General features: G+C 34.2%; 1 protein-coding gene across 1 annotated transcript in view; it reads right to left on the bottom strand.

Annotated features, from left to right (window-relative positions):
• Positions 1-24,508, bottom strand: part of Ca-alpha1D (Ca[2+]-channel protein alpha[[1]] subunit D) — a 435,534-nt gene that overhangs the window by 371,334 nt on the left and 39,692 nt on the right. Inside the window, exons 7-8 of the mRNA XM_017627184.1 lie at positions 11,234-11,459; positions 6,105-6,315 (exon numbers count right to left, since the gene is read on the bottom strand). Coding sequence (XP_017482673.1) covers positions 6,105-6,315; positions 11,234-11,459 — 437 coding nt within the window. The remainder of the gene's footprint in view (positions 1-6,104; positions 6,316-11,233; positions 11,460-24,508) is intronic.

Raw genomic sequence — 24,508 nt, forward strand, 5'->3', positions numbered from 1 at the left:
ACTGCGATGGAAAGATCAGGTGGAGAAGGACTTGGCTTCACTTGGCGTTTCCAATTGGCGTCAGTTGGCACAGAGGAGAAACGACTGGCGTGCTTTGCTGAACTCGGCCAAAATCGCTTAGGCGGTTACAGCGCCAAAAAAGAGGAAGAAGAAGAACAAAAATAACGATAATTAAGTTTAAGTGGTTGTTAGTAGCGCAGTTTCCGATCAACATCAAAAATCCTCGGCAGGGAATGGCGAACCTCCGAGTGTATTCAGCCATGAAAAACAGTTTCTCGTAAAAATTCAATCGCTGTTCGGAGTCGGCGTAAAACTATAGGTCTCTTGTGCGATAACATCAAAGCCACAGTATATACAGTAATAAACCTTTTCGCAGTTTTTCACCAATTGGTCCGCGAGGAGTACTTTTGGGTTGTGTGCAGCGTTTTCGTTTTGCACGCACGGCAACACTAACTGAGGGGAATTTCGCCTCATGATTAGAAAAAGTTCTTTTCAAGGATAAAATATATGTAATTATGTGTTATTTATGAACAAAATGTAGGTGAAGTATAATATTAATGCTTAATTAAGAATAATGTCAATAATTAACGCTTGTGTTTCTATAAACTGGAAAACTGAAATCGTAATTATATCACTGAATTGAGTTCTCTTAAATGTAGATTTAAAATTAAAAAAATATTCATTGTAAAATTATATTTTTATGCAAAAACTTAAATTTTGGGTTATATTGTAAATTTATCAAGTAAAATTCTAAAATTCCGAATATATTTAAGTCTTTATTCCAAAAAAAAACGAGTTTTGTATAGTTATAGAGACTCGAATTCCTGCCAGCGCATCCGCCCAGACAGCTCATTAAGCACACCCAAGTTTGAGTGACCACACATACAATAGTAATTGCTACCATATAAATTCAGGACATGCGTTTGCTTGAAAACTCCGTTAGTTAGGTGGTCATAACTTCAGCCAGCACATTCAATGGTCCATTACTCGGAGCTGCTCCAACATGATGAGTAGATTTAAACGAGTCTCACATGCCACTGCATCTGGCTACCAGCTGGATATGAAGTTCACTACTCGTCAAAGAATGTGCATTTTTACGTAAATTTGGTTTAAGTACTAGCGTTTTCAGTATTTAACAATTCATTATCATTTACGGTGTAATATAACCAGTTAAACACTGAACTCTGATGATCTGTATTAGTATCTATATTAATAAAGAATAATTTGCAATTTTTTACACTTTCGGTCACTATTATACACTCATGTCTTGTGCCACTCTGCCATAGCACGGTTGTTGCTCCCTTTCATCCCACAGTAATTTTGTATACAACTCTGAATCAACAAATTTCATTTCAAATTTCCTTCTCATTATCAACCCTGATCAGATTTTACCCCCGAGGAGTACTCAAAAAGGTTTATTACTGTATATACTGTGATCAAAGTGCACGCCACAAATCGGAAGAGAATCTCGGCCAAACACTAACATATTGTGTAAGCGCCAATCTTTATTATTATACATAAGTTATATCAAATATGGGTGTCAAACGAAGGAGTGTTATAGCCCTGACAGACATGTGGTTTGTACACCATGGTATGCATACTATGGATTTTGATACTATTTCGATGAGACACACATCTAGTACGTATACCGATGTTTTGTTTCTTTATCACAACTGATAGCATGTATGTATGCCATTTTGCCCGCGCTGCTCTAGCAGTCGCAATGGCCGAGTGAACAGAGCGCTAGAGTGCCACTAGAGAGATCCGAGTCGAGTCTCCGGGGACGGGTTTTTTAATGATTTATTTTTTTTTAATTCCTTTTTAAATAATCTGAAGATTTTAATGTTAAAAAAAAAACATTTTTATTCATTGACTTTATATGATTTAAAGTACCTAGTTTTATTTCATAATGAAATTGTTGTTAAACAAATATTTCCTCGCTTCATTTACGCGTTCTTTTAAATAAAATAGAAAGCAATTCTCTTCTCCCCCATATCTTTCTTTTTGAGATTAAAACGTGAGAAAGCTTACTGAATACCAGGGTAAATATTTCAAAATAAAAATATGGAGGAAAGGATAATTCCTTGCAATTTTATTTTAAAGAATGCGAAAATGAAGGGAGGAAATATTTGTGTAAGAAAAATTTCATTAGAAAATAAACCTAAATAAGTGCTTTAGTATCATACAAATTCAATGGAAAAAATTTTGTTTAACATTATTATTATTATTATTATCATTATTATTATTATTATTATTATTATTATATTATTCTTTATTAGCGAAAATAAAACATTCCACCAACATGTCTAGCGCATTAGCTGCTGATTTTTATTTAAAAATAAATAAAGTAAAAAAAAACAATTAAATAATAAAGAAAAGAATCTCCTACGCGAGGACTCGATCTCGGATCTTTCAAGTGACACTCTAGCACTCTGATCACTCGTCCATTGTGACTGTTGGACCAGCGCGAGCAAAATGGCATACATACATGCTATCAGTTCACTGTCTCTGTTTGTTTTCACCACACATTTTGGGTGAAATTTTTTTTACTCTCTGGCTGTGTTTCATGGTATACTCGCTTTATACCACGTTCATTTTCATAGTATAGGAACCAGCTTCAAACCACTTTGTACGATGGTATAATTGTGGTTTACAACGACAGACATGTAGTATAGAATGCTAGTATAGTATATAAACCATATGTCTGCCAGGGCTATTAAGAAATCTTTAATTTGAACATTTGGAATAGCAAAGAGGGTTGCTACCTGTGTAAAAAGTTGAACTCAAATTATTTAATAAATCAAATGAATTATTTAAAATATGGATACCAATTGACATCTGTTTAAAAAGGTTTTATTATTCAGGACGGTATTATATATTCAGGACGGTCGCCACTTATTATACCTTTCATGAGCATGAAATGGTATTATAACTTTGGTCCGATGTTTGTAAGTACCAGAACAAAAAGAGATAGACCCATTAAAATGTATACTTTTATGATCAGAANAAATCAAATTCAACTTAATACATCGGGGTTTATTTTTAAACTATATGTAGGATTGCCACCGGTTTTAAAAAAATAAATCCAAGTTGAATTAGGGAAACTAGTTACTTCAATTATGTATCAGAATATGGTTTTGTTGTAAAATATTTTGAACGAGGTTGCGACTTGTTCGAGAAGTCGCATTTAATTGAAGTACGCATAACTTACATATGATATATTAAAATATTGGCGTCAAATGAAGGAGTGGTAAAAAATCCTTATCTTGAACATTTAGAATATTAAGGAGGGTTGCCACCTGTTTAAAAAGTTAAACTCAAGTTATTTAATAAATTAAAGGAGTTATTAAAAGATGGGCATCAAACGAAACAGATTTAAAAAGGCTTTATGTCTGAACTATATTTATGATTGTTGCTACGTGCGTATTTAAAAAATTAAGTTCAGCTTAATTCGTAAGGTAATTTAAATACATAAGTAGCAAATTGTCAGACGCAAGAGATTCATTTATTTCTTAACTATATTAAGGAGGGTCGCCACCTGTTTGAAATGTCAAAATTAGCTAACTTCGACCAAAGTCAAAGACAATGCAAAGACGAGCACAAAAATTGTGACTTAAGCTAATATTAAAAATAATAAAAAAATTTGTAGCAAGAAATTAAATAAAAATGAAATGAAATAGTGGCAGATGCGGCTGGTCAAATATTTACTTATTGAAAATACTCTTTTAATTTATTAGCTGATGACACGTATATGTGTATGATTGAAGATAATGTGGGCCCCTTGCTCTATTGATAATTATTAATATTTTGTATTCGTATTGATTTATTAAATGGATTTCAATACAAACGAATATTTCATGTACAGTTTTTATCTTGAATGTACTCTCACTAATATCACGACTGATAGTTTTTTAATAAAAAGGGAGTTAACTTATACCATGTTCTGACCGACATCGAAAACATGTTTTCGTTGCTAAAACTGGTTTTCGACATAAAACTTGTGTTTTCGTCTATGTAAAATCTGCCAAACGAAAAGCAGTTTTTGCTGAAAACTACTTGAAAACTCACGTTCCACTCATCCCAATCGGTGTCTTCATTAGTTTTTTTTTCGATTATTTATCGAAGTGGAAGTCATATTTTATCATCTTAAATACGCCATTTCGGATTTATTGTTAATTGGCTGGCCAAAGTAAAATATGAATGAAAGTAAGAGGTTGCTAATGAAAAGAAAATGAGGGAAAAGCATTTTGGGTTTGTTTTTGTGTAGCAAAGCGGTAATCAGACGATGTAAGAAATGTTAACGAAAACACCAACAGCCGGTGTGAACAGCCTTCAGCCCACAATCCCAAAACTCGTTTTCAAAGTGTTTTCGTTGTCGGTGAGAACATGGTATTATACTATACCACAGGTCACATCTTTTGAGGTCTGTATGGGAACAGTTGGGGGAAAAGGATGTGCCTTTGGGTGTGGAAACCCGAGAATGATTTGAAAATGTGTTCTATATCTGCATTATGGAAGGTACAGTATTTTCATACATGTTGTGCTCAGCGTTGCCATTTTAGCCGTTTTCCGGCTAGATTTAGCCGGTTTTGATAGCAACTAGCCGGAGAAAATTCGATCTAGCCGGCAGCCGATTTGTTAGCCGGTTTGTAAAAAAAAGTTAGCCGTTTTTAGCCGATTTTACTATTTGCCTAATTTTCAGGTGCAAAAAGTAAACAAGTTGTTCGAAAGCAATAATGCAGACCCAATGAAGATTTTTAATGAACTCAATGTTTTACTTTCGCATCTATGCTCCCTAGTGGTTATTAGCGCGGACACATTTGATCCTATATGCTCCCCGTTGGAACCATACCTTGCTCCATTTCCTCAGTTTTATCACAGTTTTGAAGAGTATTTAAAAACAAAAGTAAGCACAAACGCTTTTGACCACGAAGCCGAGAAAATAATTCGAGAAAATGGTCGCTATTTTATTATCACTTTAATAAAGGAATTACGCCAACGCCTCCCTACAAATATTGCCACACTAAAAAAAATTGACTTTTTTCGGTTGGAAATGCATTAAGAGTAATTAAACCAAAAGTATTTGTTCAACTACAGCAACAAAAACACAAATATAATGCCGACGAAATAACATCCATAGAGATGCAATGGCAACGGTTAACGTTACATACCTGGAGTAATTTAGACTCAACTGTAAAATTTTGGGCCGAAGTTTATCAATTTCGAAATGCCCTAGGAGAAAACCCTTTTGCTGACCTTTGCAACCTAGTTTTTAGTTTTCTTGTTTTGCCTATAAGTAATGCAGAAGTAGAGCGAATATTTAGTTCAATGAATATAATAAAAACTAAGCAAAGAAATCCAATGTGCGTTAAAACGTTAAACGCTATTTTATATATAAGATACGGTTTAAAACGTGAAGAAAAATGCTGCCATAATTTTACTGTAGATGACGATCTCTTAAAATTAATGAATTCAGGTGATATATACAATAGTGATTCATTTGATGATGAGGAATATACACTCGATATAAACTAATGGTGTTAACTAGTCTTTCGTTTCTTGCGATTTATTTAAATAAAGCATTTGAATTTTCACTAAAACATTTTAGCCGTTTTTAGCCGCTTTTTTTGCCAATCTAGCCGGTCGGCCCAAAAAGTTCTGGCAACACTGGGTGTGCTTATATTTTTATTTAGTAAATATTCCTGTGTGGGTAGTCTACGTCCTAGTTGCAACCTAACTACTACGTTTCCTTTTCAGACAGGTTATTTTTCGGTTGTTTTTATGAGGGTGTGCTGGTTCACGGGGTGTGTGGGTTTACGCTGCAACTTGAGTGCCCGAACTAAAACATGGCGAAAAAGTGGCATCCGCGACCTTGAAAAATCACTCTCAGGCGGCGAAAGAACTTTTACTTCAGAAAAATATGCGGATTTTCGAACTCGGCGACCGATTTTACATGGGAACTGGTGTAATTATATAAATATATTATTGTAAAAAGTTTAGCATTTTCGTGACTGATTCATTAAAAAACTTGTCAACATTAGAAAAAAATAAAACAAAGATTGTACATTTTATGTGTGTGTTTGCATGAACAATTATTTTTTTACCTGAAATACTGTGAGTAAACTTTGCCAAAAGCAATCGAAGTTCCAGCGTGGTTTTTCTTCCTCAGGCTTGAAGTTAAACTTTCCTCCAAACACTTGCATTCCCAAAAGAGCAAAAATAACAATAAAAAGAAATAACAAGAGCAATAGGGACGCAATCGACTGTATTGAATTCAAAAGCGAAGCCACGAGATTTGAAAGTGAGCGCCAATACCTGTAAAACAAAATATGTTTGTACATAGAATATGTGTACATATTTAAGTGCATGTAAAAAAATAAGTTATCATAGATGAGAAGCAAATAAAAGCGCTTGTAACTAGTGTCAGTTTATTGTAAGGTGTTACAAAGAAAAATAAACGTTGCTTTGCTACATAAATATGTTAAACTGAATTAAATGGGCTAACGTTATTTAGTGTCCACAATGTCTATAAAATCAACATTTATGTATGTACATTGTGAAGTCACCTCGGAAAAGATTTCTATCGTAGGTAATTCAGCGTGCAATTTAACAAAAGCTGAAGGATGCAATCTTTCTTGCGCGCTTTTGGCTATGTGAGTTGGCACAATATCTTGCTGTTGCAAAAGCATTTTCCTAGAAGTCATCTGGTGCCCGATACAGCGATGCCAACTTGCGGGGAATATGTCTCGTTGCGGGGAATCGGATAATGGCTGCCTTTTGCAGAGAATTTAGACTATTTAATTTTAAATCACTAAATAACTTACCTAGAGTGCAGAATACTTTTTGCAACTCTGCCAATTTCGCATTAGAAACATTATAAAAACATTGATATTTTTAATTTTACTTACATTCATTTGTATATACATATTAAATAATGCAATAACACAAGGCAACAGTGTTTTGTTGCGGCAAATGTTAAAGCTGTTTTTGAAAGACTTTTACGAATTATTATTATTTATGATTACGAAACCGTAAGTTCAAAGTTTCCATCAGCTCCAGCGTTTGAGAAAAACTAGGTCAAAGTGTCAAGAACTCGCGTTTTTGCAATATTTTAGAAGGTCTAGCAAAAAAACAAAAGGTGATAGAACCTTCCACTTAGGCTTAAGTTAAAACTATAAATAAAATAAATAATAAATTAAATAATAATAAAATTAAATTGGCTTCTGAAAAAACGAGTAAAAAGTTAAAAATTTTGATGAAAATTTCTTTAAATTTGTTGAATTTTTGTCAGTTTTGCCCAAAGTTTTTTATTTTGAATTATATGGCGTATGTTATACAATAGGACTGTACGATTAATTTATTATTCAAAATTTTAATAAATCATAAAGTAAACAACTCAATTATTCGATTAATTGGAAATTATGATCACTCAAAAGTTCAGTTACTCGAGTAATCAAGATTTTGATTAACCAAAAACAAAAATATTTGAGTAATTTGCTTTATGATTAATCAACATTATGAATAAAATGAGTAATCAACATTTTAAAGTACTCTTTACATACATACATATAAAGCAGTTGAAGTTCCTTCATAATTTGAAAGAAACGTTTCTGTTTTCAAAAATTAAAATGAAATACATACATAAATACATTTTTTTTCATATACAGAATATAAAAAAGGAAATAAGCATTTTCCAAAGCAAACTCTTTTAACGAGCAAAATTAATTTTTTTGAGTAATCATATTTCAAGTAACTCGATTAATCATCGTTTTGAGTAAACAAAATCTTGATTACTCGAGTAATTGATTAACCGAATAACTGATTAACCAACTTGCTCGAGTAATCGAATAATCGCACAGCCCTATTATACAATAAGATATAATTTTATAAGAAGTTTGTGAAAAAATTTTAAATTTAAATATTGTATGAACATTCGTAAATAAGATCAAGCAATTAAATAAAAGAAATTTAGTTTTTTAATAGAATCATGCCAGTGCGGGGAATTTCACCGGAAATCGGGGAATTTCGCGGTGGTCAACGGGGAGAGGGATAAAATAAGTTGGCATCCCTGGCCCGATACAAGTTCTCCTTGCGACCATTTCTAAATGCTCAGCAACGCATACATCACCGGATCATAAAATGAAGGTTAACATAAATTGCAGTATTATTTACAACAAAGACACTCCTAAAACATGGTGTAATGAACTGAAGGTGGCGCATTCCCGAAACCGCTACTTTGGTTTTGCCGACTTTGACGTTTATGGCAATATGTAAACAAACTTTTTGTTTATAAACAAGTGCAAACGTATTGTGTACTTCCAAGTGAAAAATCGAAGTAATTCGTGCGTTCTGAAGTAAAAAACGTTTTATTTGTAATAAAAACTTTATACAAATGTCGTGTCGTGTGTTTAATTGCAGCAGCCGTAGGGGTAAAGCCCCCAAATGCAGTTTTTTTTTTGTTTCCCCGCGACGACGCCTTGGCCAGAAAGTGGGTAGAGTTCTGCCGGCAGGAGAAGCCCTACAATTTACACACCAGCGTAATATGCATGAAGCACTTTACGGACCACTTTTAAACGCGACATGTTAAGTTGAAAACGTTAAAATACCACAAATTACAAATTAAAATCGGAGGTAAGCAAACATCGACCCCATTCTGCAGGAAAACATGCGCTGCGACAAGATATCACTTTTTCGGCACCTGCAATACAAACACAAAAATTCTAAATAGTTAATTAATAAGACCTATTCTTTTGAACACATTTCAAGAGTGGTTGTATATTTTTTGTTAACGTTGTGCTTAATTTGCTATGTTCAAAGATGCTTGACAAATTGATGAATCGTGAAGAAAACACGTTTTCTCACTGCAAATTCACAACTGTCCACTCATTGTTCTTCGCCATATTCTTTGTTTACCCGTTGCCACAAATGTCATTCTGCGGGAATGTGCAATCTTGTATTCTATCGTTCTTGCTCCTAAAAGAAACTCACTACACTTTATCAACTTTAAAAACTGTATCTAATAAATAAGGTGATTCAGACTATACTCGTTAAGGTCTTAATTCCGTATTCGGTAACTCCCGCCATTGTTTTGTTTTTGTAAATTACCGAATGTATCATTACCAACTCAACGAGGTGGCAAGTCTGATAATGTGGTAACACATGTGTTAAAATGTCAGCTGATTCCTTTCTGTCGCTTATTTTCTGGAATTTTCTCACGCGGAAAGTGCATACATTTTATCAAAAGTTCAATAAAACATTCTGTCTTGGAATTAATAAATTTTACAAGTAAGTATTACTTAAATAAAAGTAATTTTAACCGTAAGAAAATAAGGGGCGCTTGAAGATGAAAGTGTTACCGAGTTACCAGATAACGAATTAATACATTAACGAGTATAGTCTGAATACTCTTAATGTAATCTTTACTATAAAAGCCAAAAGTGATCCAATGAATTACCGTATAAAGGTAAGCAATGTTAGAGAATAAAATAAATCAACTGCCGGTTTCACCAGCAATTTGAGTGAACAATTAATTTTTCCTTCTGCCAGTTTTCATAATAAATTCAAATCAAAACCATGTGTCATTTAAATTGCTTTTTTGAAACTGTCTATGAAAGAAATTTGTTTGAAAATTGTTGACCCATCCAGCATAACGCTTTAGATATCGAGCCCTAACCGCCAAAAGGGTTTTTTTTATTAACACGGCAATTACCGTAGATTCTAACGTGAAGGTCAATGAAGAAGTTACATTTGATGTGAGGTATATAATACTGGTGGTTTCATTTGCCCGTATTTAATGAAATAGGTGATTTTGTCGCTTACGCCCTTTTTGCCGTCACAAAAAAGGCTACAGCACGCAATTGCGGCGGTTAAACTAAAAGATATATAAAAAAAAACATTTTTGCATTAACAAAGCCATTTTGATGCCTTTAACTCATTTCTTTTATTCTTGTTATCAAGAAAACAGCTCGTCAACACAAATACATACGTTATTGATTAAAATACTATTTCTCTATAAAAACTTATGCTGATATCGTTTGTCCCAAAAAAAAGTGGTTCTTCTATGGTGCAAAATGTGTTTGCTAGCGGAGTATATTTAACCCTAGAACACACACCCAGAAAATACCACGTAAACACACACCCGGGATACGTTTGTACCCGGGACCTTATTTTGCGGTTTTTTTAATGCTAAAAAAGTCGACTATACAGAGTCGATCGAAAAGTCGACTTTCTAGTAAAGTCGAACAACACTACTAAGCTCTGAAATAACCAAGTATTTTAACACCACATACATGTATTATATTTTCATCCTTTTAATTAAAAATCTTTATCTACCACAAATATATGTATGTATTTACCGTTGTTCGTAAATAGTCCATATTTGGAAGAAAAATAGAGGCACATCAAACTTTCACACAAAAATATAACAATTTCCCTCTGCAATGAAAAATTGCAAGCTAAATTGTGATAATTGTCGATCAACGTTGCATAACAAGCCAATGAATTCAAGTAATTGTTTTCTTTTGTTTTGTTAACTCCGTTAAATCCACTGATTTTATGAATAAATACCTTTATTTGAAATTTTTTATGGAATCGGTATCTACCACAAATATATGTATGTATTTACCGTTGTTGGTAAATAGTCCATATTTGGAAGAAAAATAGAGGCACATCAAACTTTCACACAAAAATATAACAATTTCCCTCTGCAATGAAAAATTGCAAGCTAAATTGTGATAATTGTCGATCAACGTTGCATAACAAGCCAATGAATTCAAGTAATTGTTTTCTTTTGTTTTGTTAACTCCGTTAAATCCACTGATTTTATGAATAAATACCTTTATTTGAAATTTTTTATGGAATCGGTATCAGCGTCGGCCGATTCTTTCTCCATATAAGATTAATTGGCATCGGCATCGGTACCTGAAAAAAATGGAATCGGTCGGACTCTAGTAGTAAGTAATCGCTTTCTGTAAAAAACAGAAAATCGAATATTTTGTCGCTCACGCCCTTTTGACGGTTAGGGCTCGATATTATTTAACTCAGTAACTCTATGTATTCGGTTTACTTTTGTTCCGTTCTTTGATATTTTGATGGCATGCAAACTATTTCCTAAGAAAATGTCTCAATTGGACCTATGTAATTTATTATAAACTAATTAGGTTAAGTCTATTATTGTTAAGATCTAGGCGCAATAGAGCCGTAAGAAATAAATAAATAAACTAAAATATCTTACTTTGTGACTTTAAAGACTCTTAAGAGCCGAACGCAACGTAATACTGACACTCCTAGTGGTGGCATTATTCCCGTATTAGTCAATATCGTTTCCGTAATGCTACCAATAACAACAAAGCAGTCGAACCGATTAAACAATGACACGAAATATCCTTGAAAACCCAAACTATACATCTTGAGCATCATTTCGCAGGTAAATAGTCCAATGAAGAATATATTCGTATACTCTGAAATTAAATATACAATACTTAACAGAATAAATAGTAAATCCATGTCAAGTGATCACAGAAGATTTCGTGCGTGTTTCCTTATTGATTCCAAACGTTCGGAATACATACATTTTCCGTTTACTTATTCATTAGAACGTTCCGGATAACATGCTACCTCATAATCTAAACGCATGACTTTCATTCCATCTCTAGCGCGGAATTCATAGAACAGGGCTGACGAACCAAAGCCACGCGTGCCATTGAAGCCACGCAACAAAATAATTTGGCCACGGTAGCAACCGTTTCTTTTTTCGTTTAAATTGAAGACCAAAGCAAGAACACCCAAAAATAAAGCCGAGTTTGGCGATCGGCCACTATATATACTACATCAAATGAGAAATTGAAAAAAAAAATTTTAAAGTTTTTATGTTTTATTTTAATTTTCAATCGTAACCATTTCTTAGGCTTGCACAAGATTAGTTATATGTATAATAAGAAATCGTGTAAAACTCTTCGTCAACATGAAAAATTAAAACAATGGGTATGTAGATACTAGGGATGTTGCGGATGTGGAATTTTAGACATCCGCGGATGCGAATGCGGATGCGAATATCTAACAGCTAACATCCGCAGATGCGGATACGAATGCGGATTTCAAGTATTTTTATATCGTGTATATAAATTTAAAAATCACCGCATTTTAAAATTTTTAGAGTTTTGATAGTTTTTAATTTCTTGATGTTTCCCCTTTTTAATACTTGAGTGGAATTCCAAAATTTTCTAAACTTTCAAAACTTTGTGAATTTGTGAAATTTTAGTAAATCCCAATAATTCAATGATGAATACTAGATTTCTAGAAATTTTGTATTTTTCAAAAATTTTGAGAATTGTAGATATTTCGTCGTTTTTGAAAATTTAAAAAATTTTCGTAATTCTTGAAGATTCAAAAAATTTTTGGACGATGTTTTCAAAATTTTCAAAAAATTTAAAATTCTCAAACTTTGTTATATCAATACAAAATTTTGGAGAAGTTAAGAAAAGTGGAACAATTTTGGAACTTCTTGATGTTTCCCCTTTTTAATAACTTGAGTGGAATTCCAAAATTTTCTAAACTTTCAAACTTTGTGAATTTGTGAAATTTTAGTAAATCCCAATAATTCAATGATGAATACTAGATTTCTAGAAATTTTTTATTTTTCAAAAATTTTGAGAATTGTAGATATTTCGCCGTTTTTGAAAATTTAAAAAATTTTCGTAATTCTTGAAGATTCAAAAAATTTTTGGACGATGTTTTCAAAATTTTCAAAAAATTTAAAATTCTCAAACTTTGTTATATCAATACAAAATTTTGGAGAAGTTAAGAAAAGTGGAACAATTTTGGAACTTCTTGATGTTTCCCCTTTTTAATAACTTGAGTGGAATTCCAAAATTTTCTAAACTTTCAAACTTTGTGAATTTGTGAAATTTTAGTAAATCCCAATAATTCAATGATGAATACTAGATTTCTAGAAATTTTTTATTTTTCAAAAATTTTGAGAATTGTAGATATTTCGCCGTTTTTGAAAATTTAAAAAATTTTCGTAATTCTTGAAGATTCAAAAAATTTTTGGACGATGTTTTCAAAATTTTCAAAAAATTTAAAATTCTCAAACTTTGTTATATCAATACAAAATTTTGGAGAAGTTAAGAAAAGTGGAACAATTTTGGAATTTTTCAAAAATGTTAATATCTTTTAGAATTCTAAGAATTTTCTATTTTTTACACAGAAGTACCATGAACATGAGAATTTTTCGACAATGTGTGATGATTCACATTTTTACATTTATGATGGATTTTAGGATAAATTAAATTCTCAAAATTTTGAAAATATAAAAATTTCTAAAATCTCAATAATTTTGTACATTTCAAAATATTCTCATTTTACCAAAATTCCTAGAATCTCCCGGATTTGGATAGTTTTTGAAATTTTGGAAATTATCCTAAAAATAAGAAATCTCAAGAAATTTAATAATATTATAAAATTCAAAATTTTGGAATTTTCGTTGTTTTCTGAACCTGTGAAGATATTCAAACTTGCTGTGACTTTCAACTGTGTAAAATAATACAAATTCGAAAATATAACAAAAAAATTAAAAATTTAACATTAAGTACATAATTTCAAAATTTTGAAAGTTCAGTGAATTCGAAAAACTGATAGGCCTACTTAAATAACATAATACTTCGAACTTAGCACACAGCTAAAATTACAAACTCAAGTGAAATTTTACACACTTTTTCCATGAATTAAAATTTTTAAAAGCATCCATTCATTAGGTTTGTTCCCCAATCTTCTCGAATCACTTGGAGCTCCTCATGTAAGTTTTGGAGTTTCTTTGATATACGCTCACAGTTTTAACTTTGCACGAGTTTTTCTACAAGTAGCTTGTGCGACAAACCTATTATATATTCCTGTAATGATATTTCACGATATTCAGCTGACTATTATGAAAATATATATTACACAGTCTTGGGGGTAAATTTCCCCAATTGCCCCTACCTGGGTCCGCCACTGTTACAAGCCAAACCAGATACATGTCATGTTGTTTCAGAATTTGCAGAACCTGTAACTTTATCAGCACTTTTCGATTTTTGTTTTTGTAATTCATTTTTTATACTTTCTTCTGCGACTGCTTTGATAAATTTGTGCTTATAGCGTTTATTTTTAACGTTGCTTGAAATCAGTTATTGCCCGACGAATATTTTTACGTTATCTGATAATAGTTATTTCACTCTCTCACTTTTATTTCATCGTCTTTATCTTATTCTCCATCTCCATCTTCATCAATATCCTAATCTTACAACGTTTATCAGACAACGTAAAAAATAAAGGGTGTAAAATAACTCTTATCCAGCAACGTAAAAGATAAACGTTGGGAAATAACTCTTATCGGCAACGGAAAAAATATTTCTCCTGCATAACAGTTATTAGGCAACGTAAAAAATAAACGTTGGGTTATAACTCTTATCGACGAAATAAAAAGTATTTCTCATCTAATAACTGTTATGGAGCAACGTTTTTGCTATAAAACTTCTAACTGTTATGTCCCTGCTTTTTAATTATTTGAGCATCGATTCTCTTTATAGCTAGACGTTGATCATTTCTAGTGGAAATCCCTATTGAAGGAGCGTACTCATTGACTTTAAATAGCAAAGAAGGGACAGTTTTACCACAGAAGTTTTTAGCCAAGGATCCGATGTATATCCATATGAAAAAAATATTATCCAACAAGTAAACAAAACTACTGTTTAGAAATGAATTCCCCAAAGAGCCCCATTTGAAATTATTTAAACGAATATATGTAATAGGTGGCATACGCGGTACGTCGACTCGCGAGTCATTTGTGTATGTGTTGACTCGCCTTCGACTACACACAGTTCAATCATTCAGAGTCATGCCGGGAGTCATGTTGGTGTAACANGATGTATATCCATATGAAAAAAATATTATCCAACAAGTAAACAAAACTACTGTTTAGAAATGAATTCCCCAAAGAGCCCCATTTGAAATTATTTAAACGAATATATGTAATAGGTGGCATACGCGGTACGTCGACTCGCGAGTCATTTGTGTATGTGTTGACTCGCCTTCGACTACACACAGTTCAATCATTCAGAGTCATGCCGGGAGTCATGTTGGTGTAACAAACACATATTTATTTTCACAAACACATCCAAACCGACTCACGAGTCAGACGCACCGTGTATGCCGCCTATAACATCAAAAGCAAATACCGAATTTTTTTTTAAGAATTACAGTGCACACTTTCTTCTTTTGTGTCTAGTAGTTTTTTTTTAGGATTGGTCCAAAAAAATCATAATAAAGAAATAAACCAACGCAGGTATTTAAAGCACGGAAAAAAAATATTATTAAAAGGACTATGTTCTCTTTGAAGTACGTCAAAGGCCAAGTAGAAATGGGAACTTTTATGGCTGCCCAGTCATAGCTCGGTTATATAGCTTAAGAAATAATATTATAAAGACATTTTTATCAAAGTTGATCAATATGACATTTGACCAGTTTTGTTACACAAATACTCCTACGACCACAGGCAAAAATATTGGCTACAATATGTAATTTTTTTTTGCCATATATACGTTTTATCGTTTATACCACTTGCAAAATATTCGCATTCGCAAAAGCTCCGCATTGATTATTGCGAATGCGAATGTTAAAATTAATGCGGAAGCTCCGCGGTTGCAAATGCGAGTGCGAATATTCGCAACAACCCTGGTAGATACCAGACAACAGCATGAGTTTACTCTCTTCCATCTAAACAGTATGAACTCATTGCTGTGAACTCTATAAGGTTAGTGAAAAACACCGTGCAAACAGTGAGATTCATAGTTAGTTTTGAAATCAATGTTTAGCTTGATTTCAAATATGGCATTGAGATACTCTTTCCAAATCAAGTCAAGCGAGTGAAAAATGCTGTTATGAAAAGCAAGTCGAGCAATCGAATGACACCTATTGACTTCAAACAATTAGTAGAGAATACGACAATCTTGAGAAAAATGGATATTGATGAAGTATTTTTTTAAATGTATTAGTTTTACTAAATTATTTAGTTATGCACCTGACGTGCATTTATATAATTATGGCCTTATTCATAAAAAATAAAGTAGCTTTATAAAAGGTTTATAAATTGAAAACGTCAATTTATAAAGCTCTTTAAACCTACTTTATTTTTTATGAATAAGGCCATTAGTCTACAAAAGAAATGCAATGTTACCTCAGGAAACATCGGCTTTATAAGGGACTTGAAAAATAAGTTGCTTTATTATTTAAAAACAGTTGCTGTTAAAAACTAACAGATTTGCACAAAATTGTGCTTTTTTATACCCGCCAGCAAAAGAGCTCAAGAACTTTACCGAATCTGAGCAAAGGTACACAAAAGAGAAATGTTTACAAATTATGAGAACGTTAACTGAGAACTCCGACAGTACAACGGAACCACAAATTGCGGATACACCTTTGCTACCTTCAGACAACTTTGAGCTGTTTTCAGGTCTTCTTAAACAACCTACCTTTGTGAGCAGAACTGATTAAGCTACTGCAGAGCTGCGGAGATATGAAAATATTGAGGTATATTTTCATACGGACTTCGATATAATTAATTGGTGGGAGGTACACAAATGCGAAATGCCGCTGCTGCATAAACTCAGTCGTAGTCCTTCAACTAGCGCATCACCAGAAAGAGTTTTTTCTTCTGTTGGAAATGTTATTTCTGACAAAAGATGGCACCTTTTGTCAAATGATGATGCCCTTAATCAGTTGATATTTTTGCATTATAATATGCAGTTAGGAAACCAATAAAGTTAACAAAAATTGTCTTTACAAATGTTTTTTCTTTGATACTTTCATTACAGCAGTTATGCCATGCACTTGTTTTTCAAATCAAGCACTTGTTATTTGAATCGAGCACTTGATAGTGTGAATTACTCACTCAACCGACAATGTTTTTTCAATGCTATCGCACGTTATGTTTGGAAATAAATGAGTGCGAGTGAGTGCAGATGTGAAAAGAATGCGAGTGACTTAAAATGTAATTTGAGTGTATCCATGCAGCTTTCTGGTAGATACTATGAATGTATGTATGTATGTCAAAACGAACTTAGTGATACTACGATTATTTCATTCATTACGATTAAGTACAAATAAAGTTTCCGTATTTCGATATTTGTGAAGAAGTGCCAAGGATAAATAGATCTGAAAATTTGTGTCAATAATGGTAAGTATTTTTTTAATTTTCTTTACAAAATTTATCTTTGTTACCTGCAGTAACAATAAAGACACGACATTTTTACCAGTTACGGCTATTTTTCCATTGTTTGTTTACTGTCTATTATTTTTTTTTTATAAAAAAACAGCTTATTATCTAACAAAAACAAAATATAGGTCCAAATTTCTAACTTTGTGGAAAAATTTGAGAAATTCAAGAAAATTATGGTAAACTTTATATTAAGATTATTAACGGTGTCAAGCATTTCCTTTCATACAAAGGGTGTTCGAAAATCTTTGTGTATGGAATGTATGGAAGAACTTTTAAATAAATTCAAAAAAGATTCCAACAGCAAACCACGGCTACTTACCAAATATGTTGATGATTTATTTGCGATTGTAAAAACGGAAAATAAAGACAAGATGTTTTAAACAATTTAAACAAAACTATAAAATTCACAATAGAAATAGAAAATGAAGGACAACTACCATACTTGGACACCCTAATAATCAGAAAAGAAAATGCATTAACAGTTGACTGGTATAAGAAACCTACAGGAAGGCTCATAAATTACAACTCTAACCACGAGAGGAAGGCAATTATAAATACGGCTACCAACTTCATCCGAAGAGTAATCACCATAAGTGATAAGATATACCACAAGAAAAATATTGGCGTTATCAAAGAAATCCTGGAGAAAAACCAATTTTCTCATGGCTTAATTAACAAACTCATCCACGATTACTATATCAAGTCCAATAAAGATAAATCAAACGAGAAGAAAATTTATACATCGGCAACATATGTTCCAGGATTATCAGAGAGGATTAAGCTCTCTAAAATGTTTGATAGAGAAAAATTTCGCATAGCGTTCATGTATGACAATACTTTAAAACAAATATACACCAACACCAAAGACAAATTTCCTAAAATGAGAAATCTGACGTAATTTACAGAAAACCATGCAATGGTGACGTGTCCCACGTATGCGATATGGTATATGTGGGGACAACCAAATCTAAATTGAAAACAAGGATTTCCGCTCATAAATCTAACATAAAATTAAGGAATTATTATATGGACAATAAGACAGCCTTAACATATCACTGCCAAAATATGGGGCATTATCCCGATTTTGACAATGTAGCAATCTTACAGGAAGAGAGAAATTACAATAAACGTTATACTCTAGAGATGCTACACATCACGAACATCCCAAATAATAGAAGGATGAATTTTAAAACGGACACAGACAATTGCGCTCATGTCTATCGCAATTTAATTCACACGCACAAAAACCAATAACGTAGGTGTCATGTGTTCATGTCATTGTTCGTCGATCCGCTACCAGTACTTCGTCCGACAACAACAATGCAATGCCGTGTTGATTTACATACAGATTCTCTCCGTTCTACTGTCCAGCACATGTATTGTTGTTTGCAGGGACGTGAACCGGTTTTGAACCGGAAAACCGCTTTTTTCTATTAATTAACTGAACCATTAACCGAACCGGAATTTTCCACAAATGTTTGTTCCGAACCGAAAACCAAACCACTTTCTTTAAAGGTTTAAAGGTTCGTTTCAACCAATTTTCAATAGATAAATATACGCGCTTTTTTCTTTTTGGTAAACGCGGTAATACCTACCATGTTTGTTTACCATGTGACAATATCAAATGTAAAGGCAACCCATCTCATTTGACAGACACTTGACCCTTAACCTTGCACGTTGTTGCACTTGACACTTAACCCTTTCCGGTCAAATCCGTCCCTGATGAATATAAAAATTTTGCCTGTAATTACAAGGTTCATAGAGCCTCATAATACCAAAAATAAAAAAAAATATTCAAAAGTTGTTTAGGATAGCTATTAGGGCTACCTCAAATTTGTGCAATATATTGTACAAAAGTCCGCAAAGGAGTAAAAGCACTCAAGAATACTCAATAAATATTTCACTAAGTTTGACGGAATAAAACTTTTATTTCATTAAAAATATACTTGGGTATGTACAAAATAATTGACTAAACTGCAGATATGTTGGAATGAATATTTGATATCTTTTTAAGAATGTTTAGTTAAGATTTGCATTAAAAAATTTTAAATTTTCTCCATGAGATGAGAATTATATAAAGAAATTTTGAAAAATTTCAGATACAATTCCAATATAAAATACAAATGACCCGTTTTAATAAACCTTCCCGGTTTTTCTGCCTTCAGTAGATCAAGAAATCAAAAACCTACCCTCTGCTGCAACAACAGCACAAAAGCTCTTCAAAAACCACGGCACAAACCACCCTAATTGCCTGTTCAACTGCAACCTTTGCGGACGTTTGTACAATATAAGTATTGTACAAAACACTAACAAGCTTTCAGTGTAAATGTACAATATATTGTACATTTTTTATGACTACTCGGAAAAAACAGTTTTAAATCATGATAGTTTAATTATAGAATTTTTATATGATGAAATACTTTTCATATTTCCATACTATGTGCTTGTATTGGCGATTTTACTTGACTTTCACGTAATTTTTGTACAGTAAATTGCAACAACTTGCGTGTGACTGGAATTTTATAAAATGGTATATTTTTAAATTAAATTTTAAAAATATTTTTGAAACGATTTCGATTTTGAAATTCACGTAAACTATTCGGGACGTTCCAAAACTTCATAAAGTTTAATTTGTTTTCAAAAATATTGATAAGATTTTTAGAAGCACGCTTCCAATTATACCAAATATTAAATGTACAATATATTGTACAAATACAGGGAAAGGGTTAAACTTGCGCGTTATTTTTTTTTTGTTTTTCGAACCGTTGAACCGAACCGAAACCCCGGTTCAAAGTCCAAAAAAACCGCTTTGACGAACCAATTCAACAGTGCAAAAACGGTTCGAACCGCTGAACCGAACCGACCAAATTTTTCATCCGGTTCACGCCCCTGGTTGTTTGTATATTTTTATACCCGAGCGCACTTGTGCACAAGGGTGTTATAACTTTGTTCACATAACGGTTGTTTGTAACAGGCAAAACGAATCGAGATAGATATAGACAAATGTATACATAAATGATCAGAATGAAAAGAGAAATCGATTAAGCGGTGACTGTCTGTCCGTCCGTCCGTCTGTCCGTCCGTCTGTGCACACGATAACTCGAGTAAAAATTAAGATATCTTAACGAAACTTGGTACGTGTACTTCTTTCGGGCGTAGGACGGATGGTATTGAAAATGGGCAAAATCGGACAATAACCACGCCTACCTCCCATATAACGGTAATTTTCAGAAATACGAAAACTGCGATATTTTAGTAACTACTGAAGATAATTCACTCAAAATTGATATTTATAATAAATTTTAGACGAAAAATAAGAATATTAACATTTTTTTGAAAATGGGCGTAGCCACGCCCACTTATGGTTACATGTGTATATCTTGGTAACCGCTGCATCAATTTATTCCAAACTTGGCACAGTTGTTGGCACTGGTACAGCATACCAAATGGCCGAAAATTTTTAAAATCGGACAATAACCACGCCCACATCCCATATAACGGTAATTTCGAGAAATACGAAATCCTCGATAAATCAGTAAATATTAAAGCTAATTTATTCAAAATGATGGTTGCAACAATTCTTTGCCAGGAAATACGTTTATGATAAAATTTTGGAAAATGGGCGTGGCACCGCCCACTTATGATCACGTATATGTATCTCGCTAACCGTTCTAGCAATTTGTACCAAACTCGGTATGGTTATTGTGCTTGCCACATAAAAGTAAACCATTGAAAATTGTTGAAATCGGACTAAAATTACGGCCGCTTTTCATATAACGGTAAATTTCAGAAATGCTTGAAATTTCAATATTTTGAAATTTAAGGACGCTAGTTTACTTAAAATTTATACACGCCGGCTTATCATGTAGCTTTCGGAAAGGTGGAAAACATATACATATTTAATACTTGCGCCGGGTATTTAATGTTCGGCTCCGCCCGAACTTAGACTTTCTTACTTGTTTTGTTTACATTTATGGTATTTCGACTTGCTTAAACTCTCTTGTTTATCTTTAAGTGCTTTTTCGAGCTTGTTTTTTAATATTTTTCTGCGCATAGAATTAGTCGATTGGAAAAACTCAATAATGGAAGTTGCTATTTTTAACCAATTTAGCTGCTTTTACAGAGGGCTGTTTGGAAACCTTTCAAAAGGGATTCAAAATTGACGCTATATACACCGATTTTTCTAAGGCTTTTGACAGGATGTCTCATCGAATATTGATAGCTAAACTTTAAGGTCTGGGCTTTCATTCCGAGTTTCTGAAGTGGATCACATTCCTATCTGGATAATAGACGCTGTGTTGTTCGTTTTGATAATGTCTCGTCTTATTTCTTTATTTCCTCCTCTGGTGTTCGCCAGAGTAGTATCTTCCTCTTTTTCTAAGTGTAACTTTCTTCTATATGCGGATGGCCTGAAGATATATTATAAAATTAAAAGTCTAGAAGACTTATTCATTCTCCAGGGTGCGCGTAATCGTTTGTTCCTTAATATAGGTAAATGTCATTATGCCTCTTTTTCGAATGTTTCGCTAAAATCAATTACTGACTTTAAAGACTTGGGTGTTTATTTTGACTCCAAGCTCACGTTCACCACCCACATAAACTTTATTGTTTCTAAATCGCTCGCGATGATGGCCTTTATTCATCGCAACTGCTCTTCATTTTCCGATCCTTATACTCTCAAACTGTTGTACTCGTCTTTAGTTCGGTCGAGGTTGGAATACGCGGTAATTGTTTGGAGACCTTTTCATACAGTCCATGTGAACAGATTGGAGTCTGTTCAGAGGGCTTTTATACGCTTTGCTTTGCGCTCGATGAAATTTGTAGACCCTATTCGGTCCTATCGCTCTCTTTGTTTATTGTTAAGTCTCATGTCCAGTCGTATTCTGTTATCGATGGGCTTTGTTTTTGATATAATTGCAGGATCTATAGATTGCCCGAACCTTCATATAAAAATTCGTTTAAAAGTTCCCTCACGTATTCTTCATTGTAATGAATTGTTTTCTGTGGGTGTTGTTAAAACTGTTTATGGGATGAATGCTCCTTTAAGGAAGACTCTATCCCAAATAAATGCTTATTCTTCTAATTTAGACTTCGATTTTTCTTATTCTAAGTTTATTTTTAAGAATTTACTCATAAGGCACTTGTAATAAGGGTTACCCTTATTCTATGTATATATTTGTCAAATAGTTTGTAAGCATCTTGTTTGTGGATAAATAATAATAAATAAATAATAATAAAAAATAATAATAAAAACAAATAACTTAAGGACGAACACACCAAAAAGTTAAATATGTATTCTCAAAATAGAATTCTTAACAAAAACCAACAAAACCAAGAACCACATGATCAAGTGTGAATTTCAGCGGAATAGCTGCATTATTGTAGTTGGCTCATGTGAAAAAAGTGGAAAAAGCAACAATAGTTTATAAAGCGAACTTCGCACAGTGTGTAGGCAACTGGCTGAGTCAGCTGGGGTCGTTGGATCGAATCCCACAGAAGAAGTCTGATGAGGAGATGTGGTGATCTCCGAAATAGCTATCACTTCTACTATTTTTATAAATTAAGTATTGTTACTTCTCCACAATATTTTTTCATGAAAAACGGCCTCAAGTTCAATAAAATTGTTGAATATAGTTGTTGTTATAAGTAGGGAAGACAGTGCAATGGGGTATAGTCGTTGCGGTGGGTTGCATGGCTATACTCAATCCCGACTCTTCCGTCCTCGTTCGCGCACTCTGGGCAACGTAAGCAACCCATGTGCAAGATGCCGTAACCAATCCGAGTGGAGCCTTGGGTCACGGCAGAAAGAGAGGGAGCTTCGGTGGGGCCACTCCGACTTATTTGGTTAAAGGGCTCACTGAAGTCTGTCGCGTATGTTCACACCAGTAGGCGCGGCTGCAAGCGGGTTTCTGCTTGGAGCAAGGGGCTCGCTATATAAACGTGTATTAGGTTGCGAAACCACACCCGTCCCAGCAATGGTTTGTTCGGTGCGATCGGGACCCGCCTCGTAAAAACTACTTCCACTGAAGAAGCAAGGCAAAGCCTCGGATGAGACCACCCGCCCCCCCTCCCCCCTTATGATGACGACCGTGGCAAACGTTTAAAGGACTATGATTTGAGGGCATGCACCTGGAATGTCCGGACCCTTAATGGGGAAGGTGCCTCTCCCCGATTGGTTGATGTCCTCGTAAGGAAAAACGCTGACATCACCGCCATCCAAGAAATGCGTTGGACGGGGCAAAGCAAGCAGTGTCTGGGGCTTTGCGACGTCTACTACATCTGCCATGTAAAGGAGCGCAAAGTTGGAGTTGGATTTGTGGTGGGAGAGAGACTCCGTCGCCGAGTATTGTCGTGCACCCCGGTGGAAGAGCGTCTAGCCACAATCCGCATCAAAGCGAAATTCTTCAACATTCTCTCATTTGCGTCCATGTCCCGACGGAAGAGAAGGATGAGGCATTCAAGGATCTTTTCTATAAGCGCTTGGAGCGCACGCACAAGCGCTGCCCCCGTCATGATATCAAAATCGTGCTTGGCGACTTCAATGCTAGGGTGGGCAAAGAAGGGATCTTTGGAACCACCGTCGGACAATCCAGCCTCCACGACGAAACGTCCGACAACGGATTTTGGCTTATCGACTTCGCCGGGGCCCGAAAAATGGTAGTATGCAGTACTAGGTTCAAGCATAAAAAGATCCATCAAGCTACGTGGCTGTCTCCGGATCGAAAAACGAGAAACCAAATCGATCATGTTGTGATAGACGGAAGGCACGCTTCCAGTGTTTAAGACGTACATACACTCCGAGGCCCAAACATCGACTCGGACCACTATCTTGTTGCAGCCAAGATACGCACCCGCCTCTGTGCAGCAAAAAATGTGCGCCCAAATATGCAAGGAAAGCTTAACGTCGAAAAGCTGCAATCACAACAGACAGCCAGCGCTTTCGCTACTCGACTCTCACACCTGCTCTCAGAGAGCACTCTTCAACAAACCGACATATGCGAGCAGTGGAACCACATTTCCCGCTCATTAAGTACCGCCGCCGAAGAAGTAGTCGGATTTCAGCGAGCCCGAAAGAACAACTGGTACGATGAGGAGTGTCAGGAAGCCGCAGAGAAAAAAGATGCCGCCTACAGGGTCACGCTGTGGTCGGGCGCAACGCGCGCTATGTGGGCCGGCTATAGGGATCTGATTCCCTCTACGTACGAGACGTATTTGCCGCAATAAGAAGAGAGAGGCCAAAATACGTGAGTGCGAAGA

This window comes from Rhagoletis zephyria, unplaced genomic scaffold (assembly GCF_001687245.7).
Source record: "Rhagoletis zephyria isolate East Lansing unplaced genomic scaffold, Rhagoletis_zephyria_1.1 Rzeph_scaffold_00070, whole genome shotgun sequence".
In the NCBI taxonomy this organism is placed as follows: Eukaryota; Metazoa; Arthropoda; class Insecta; order Diptera; family Tephritidae; genus Rhagoletis; species Rhagoletis zephyria.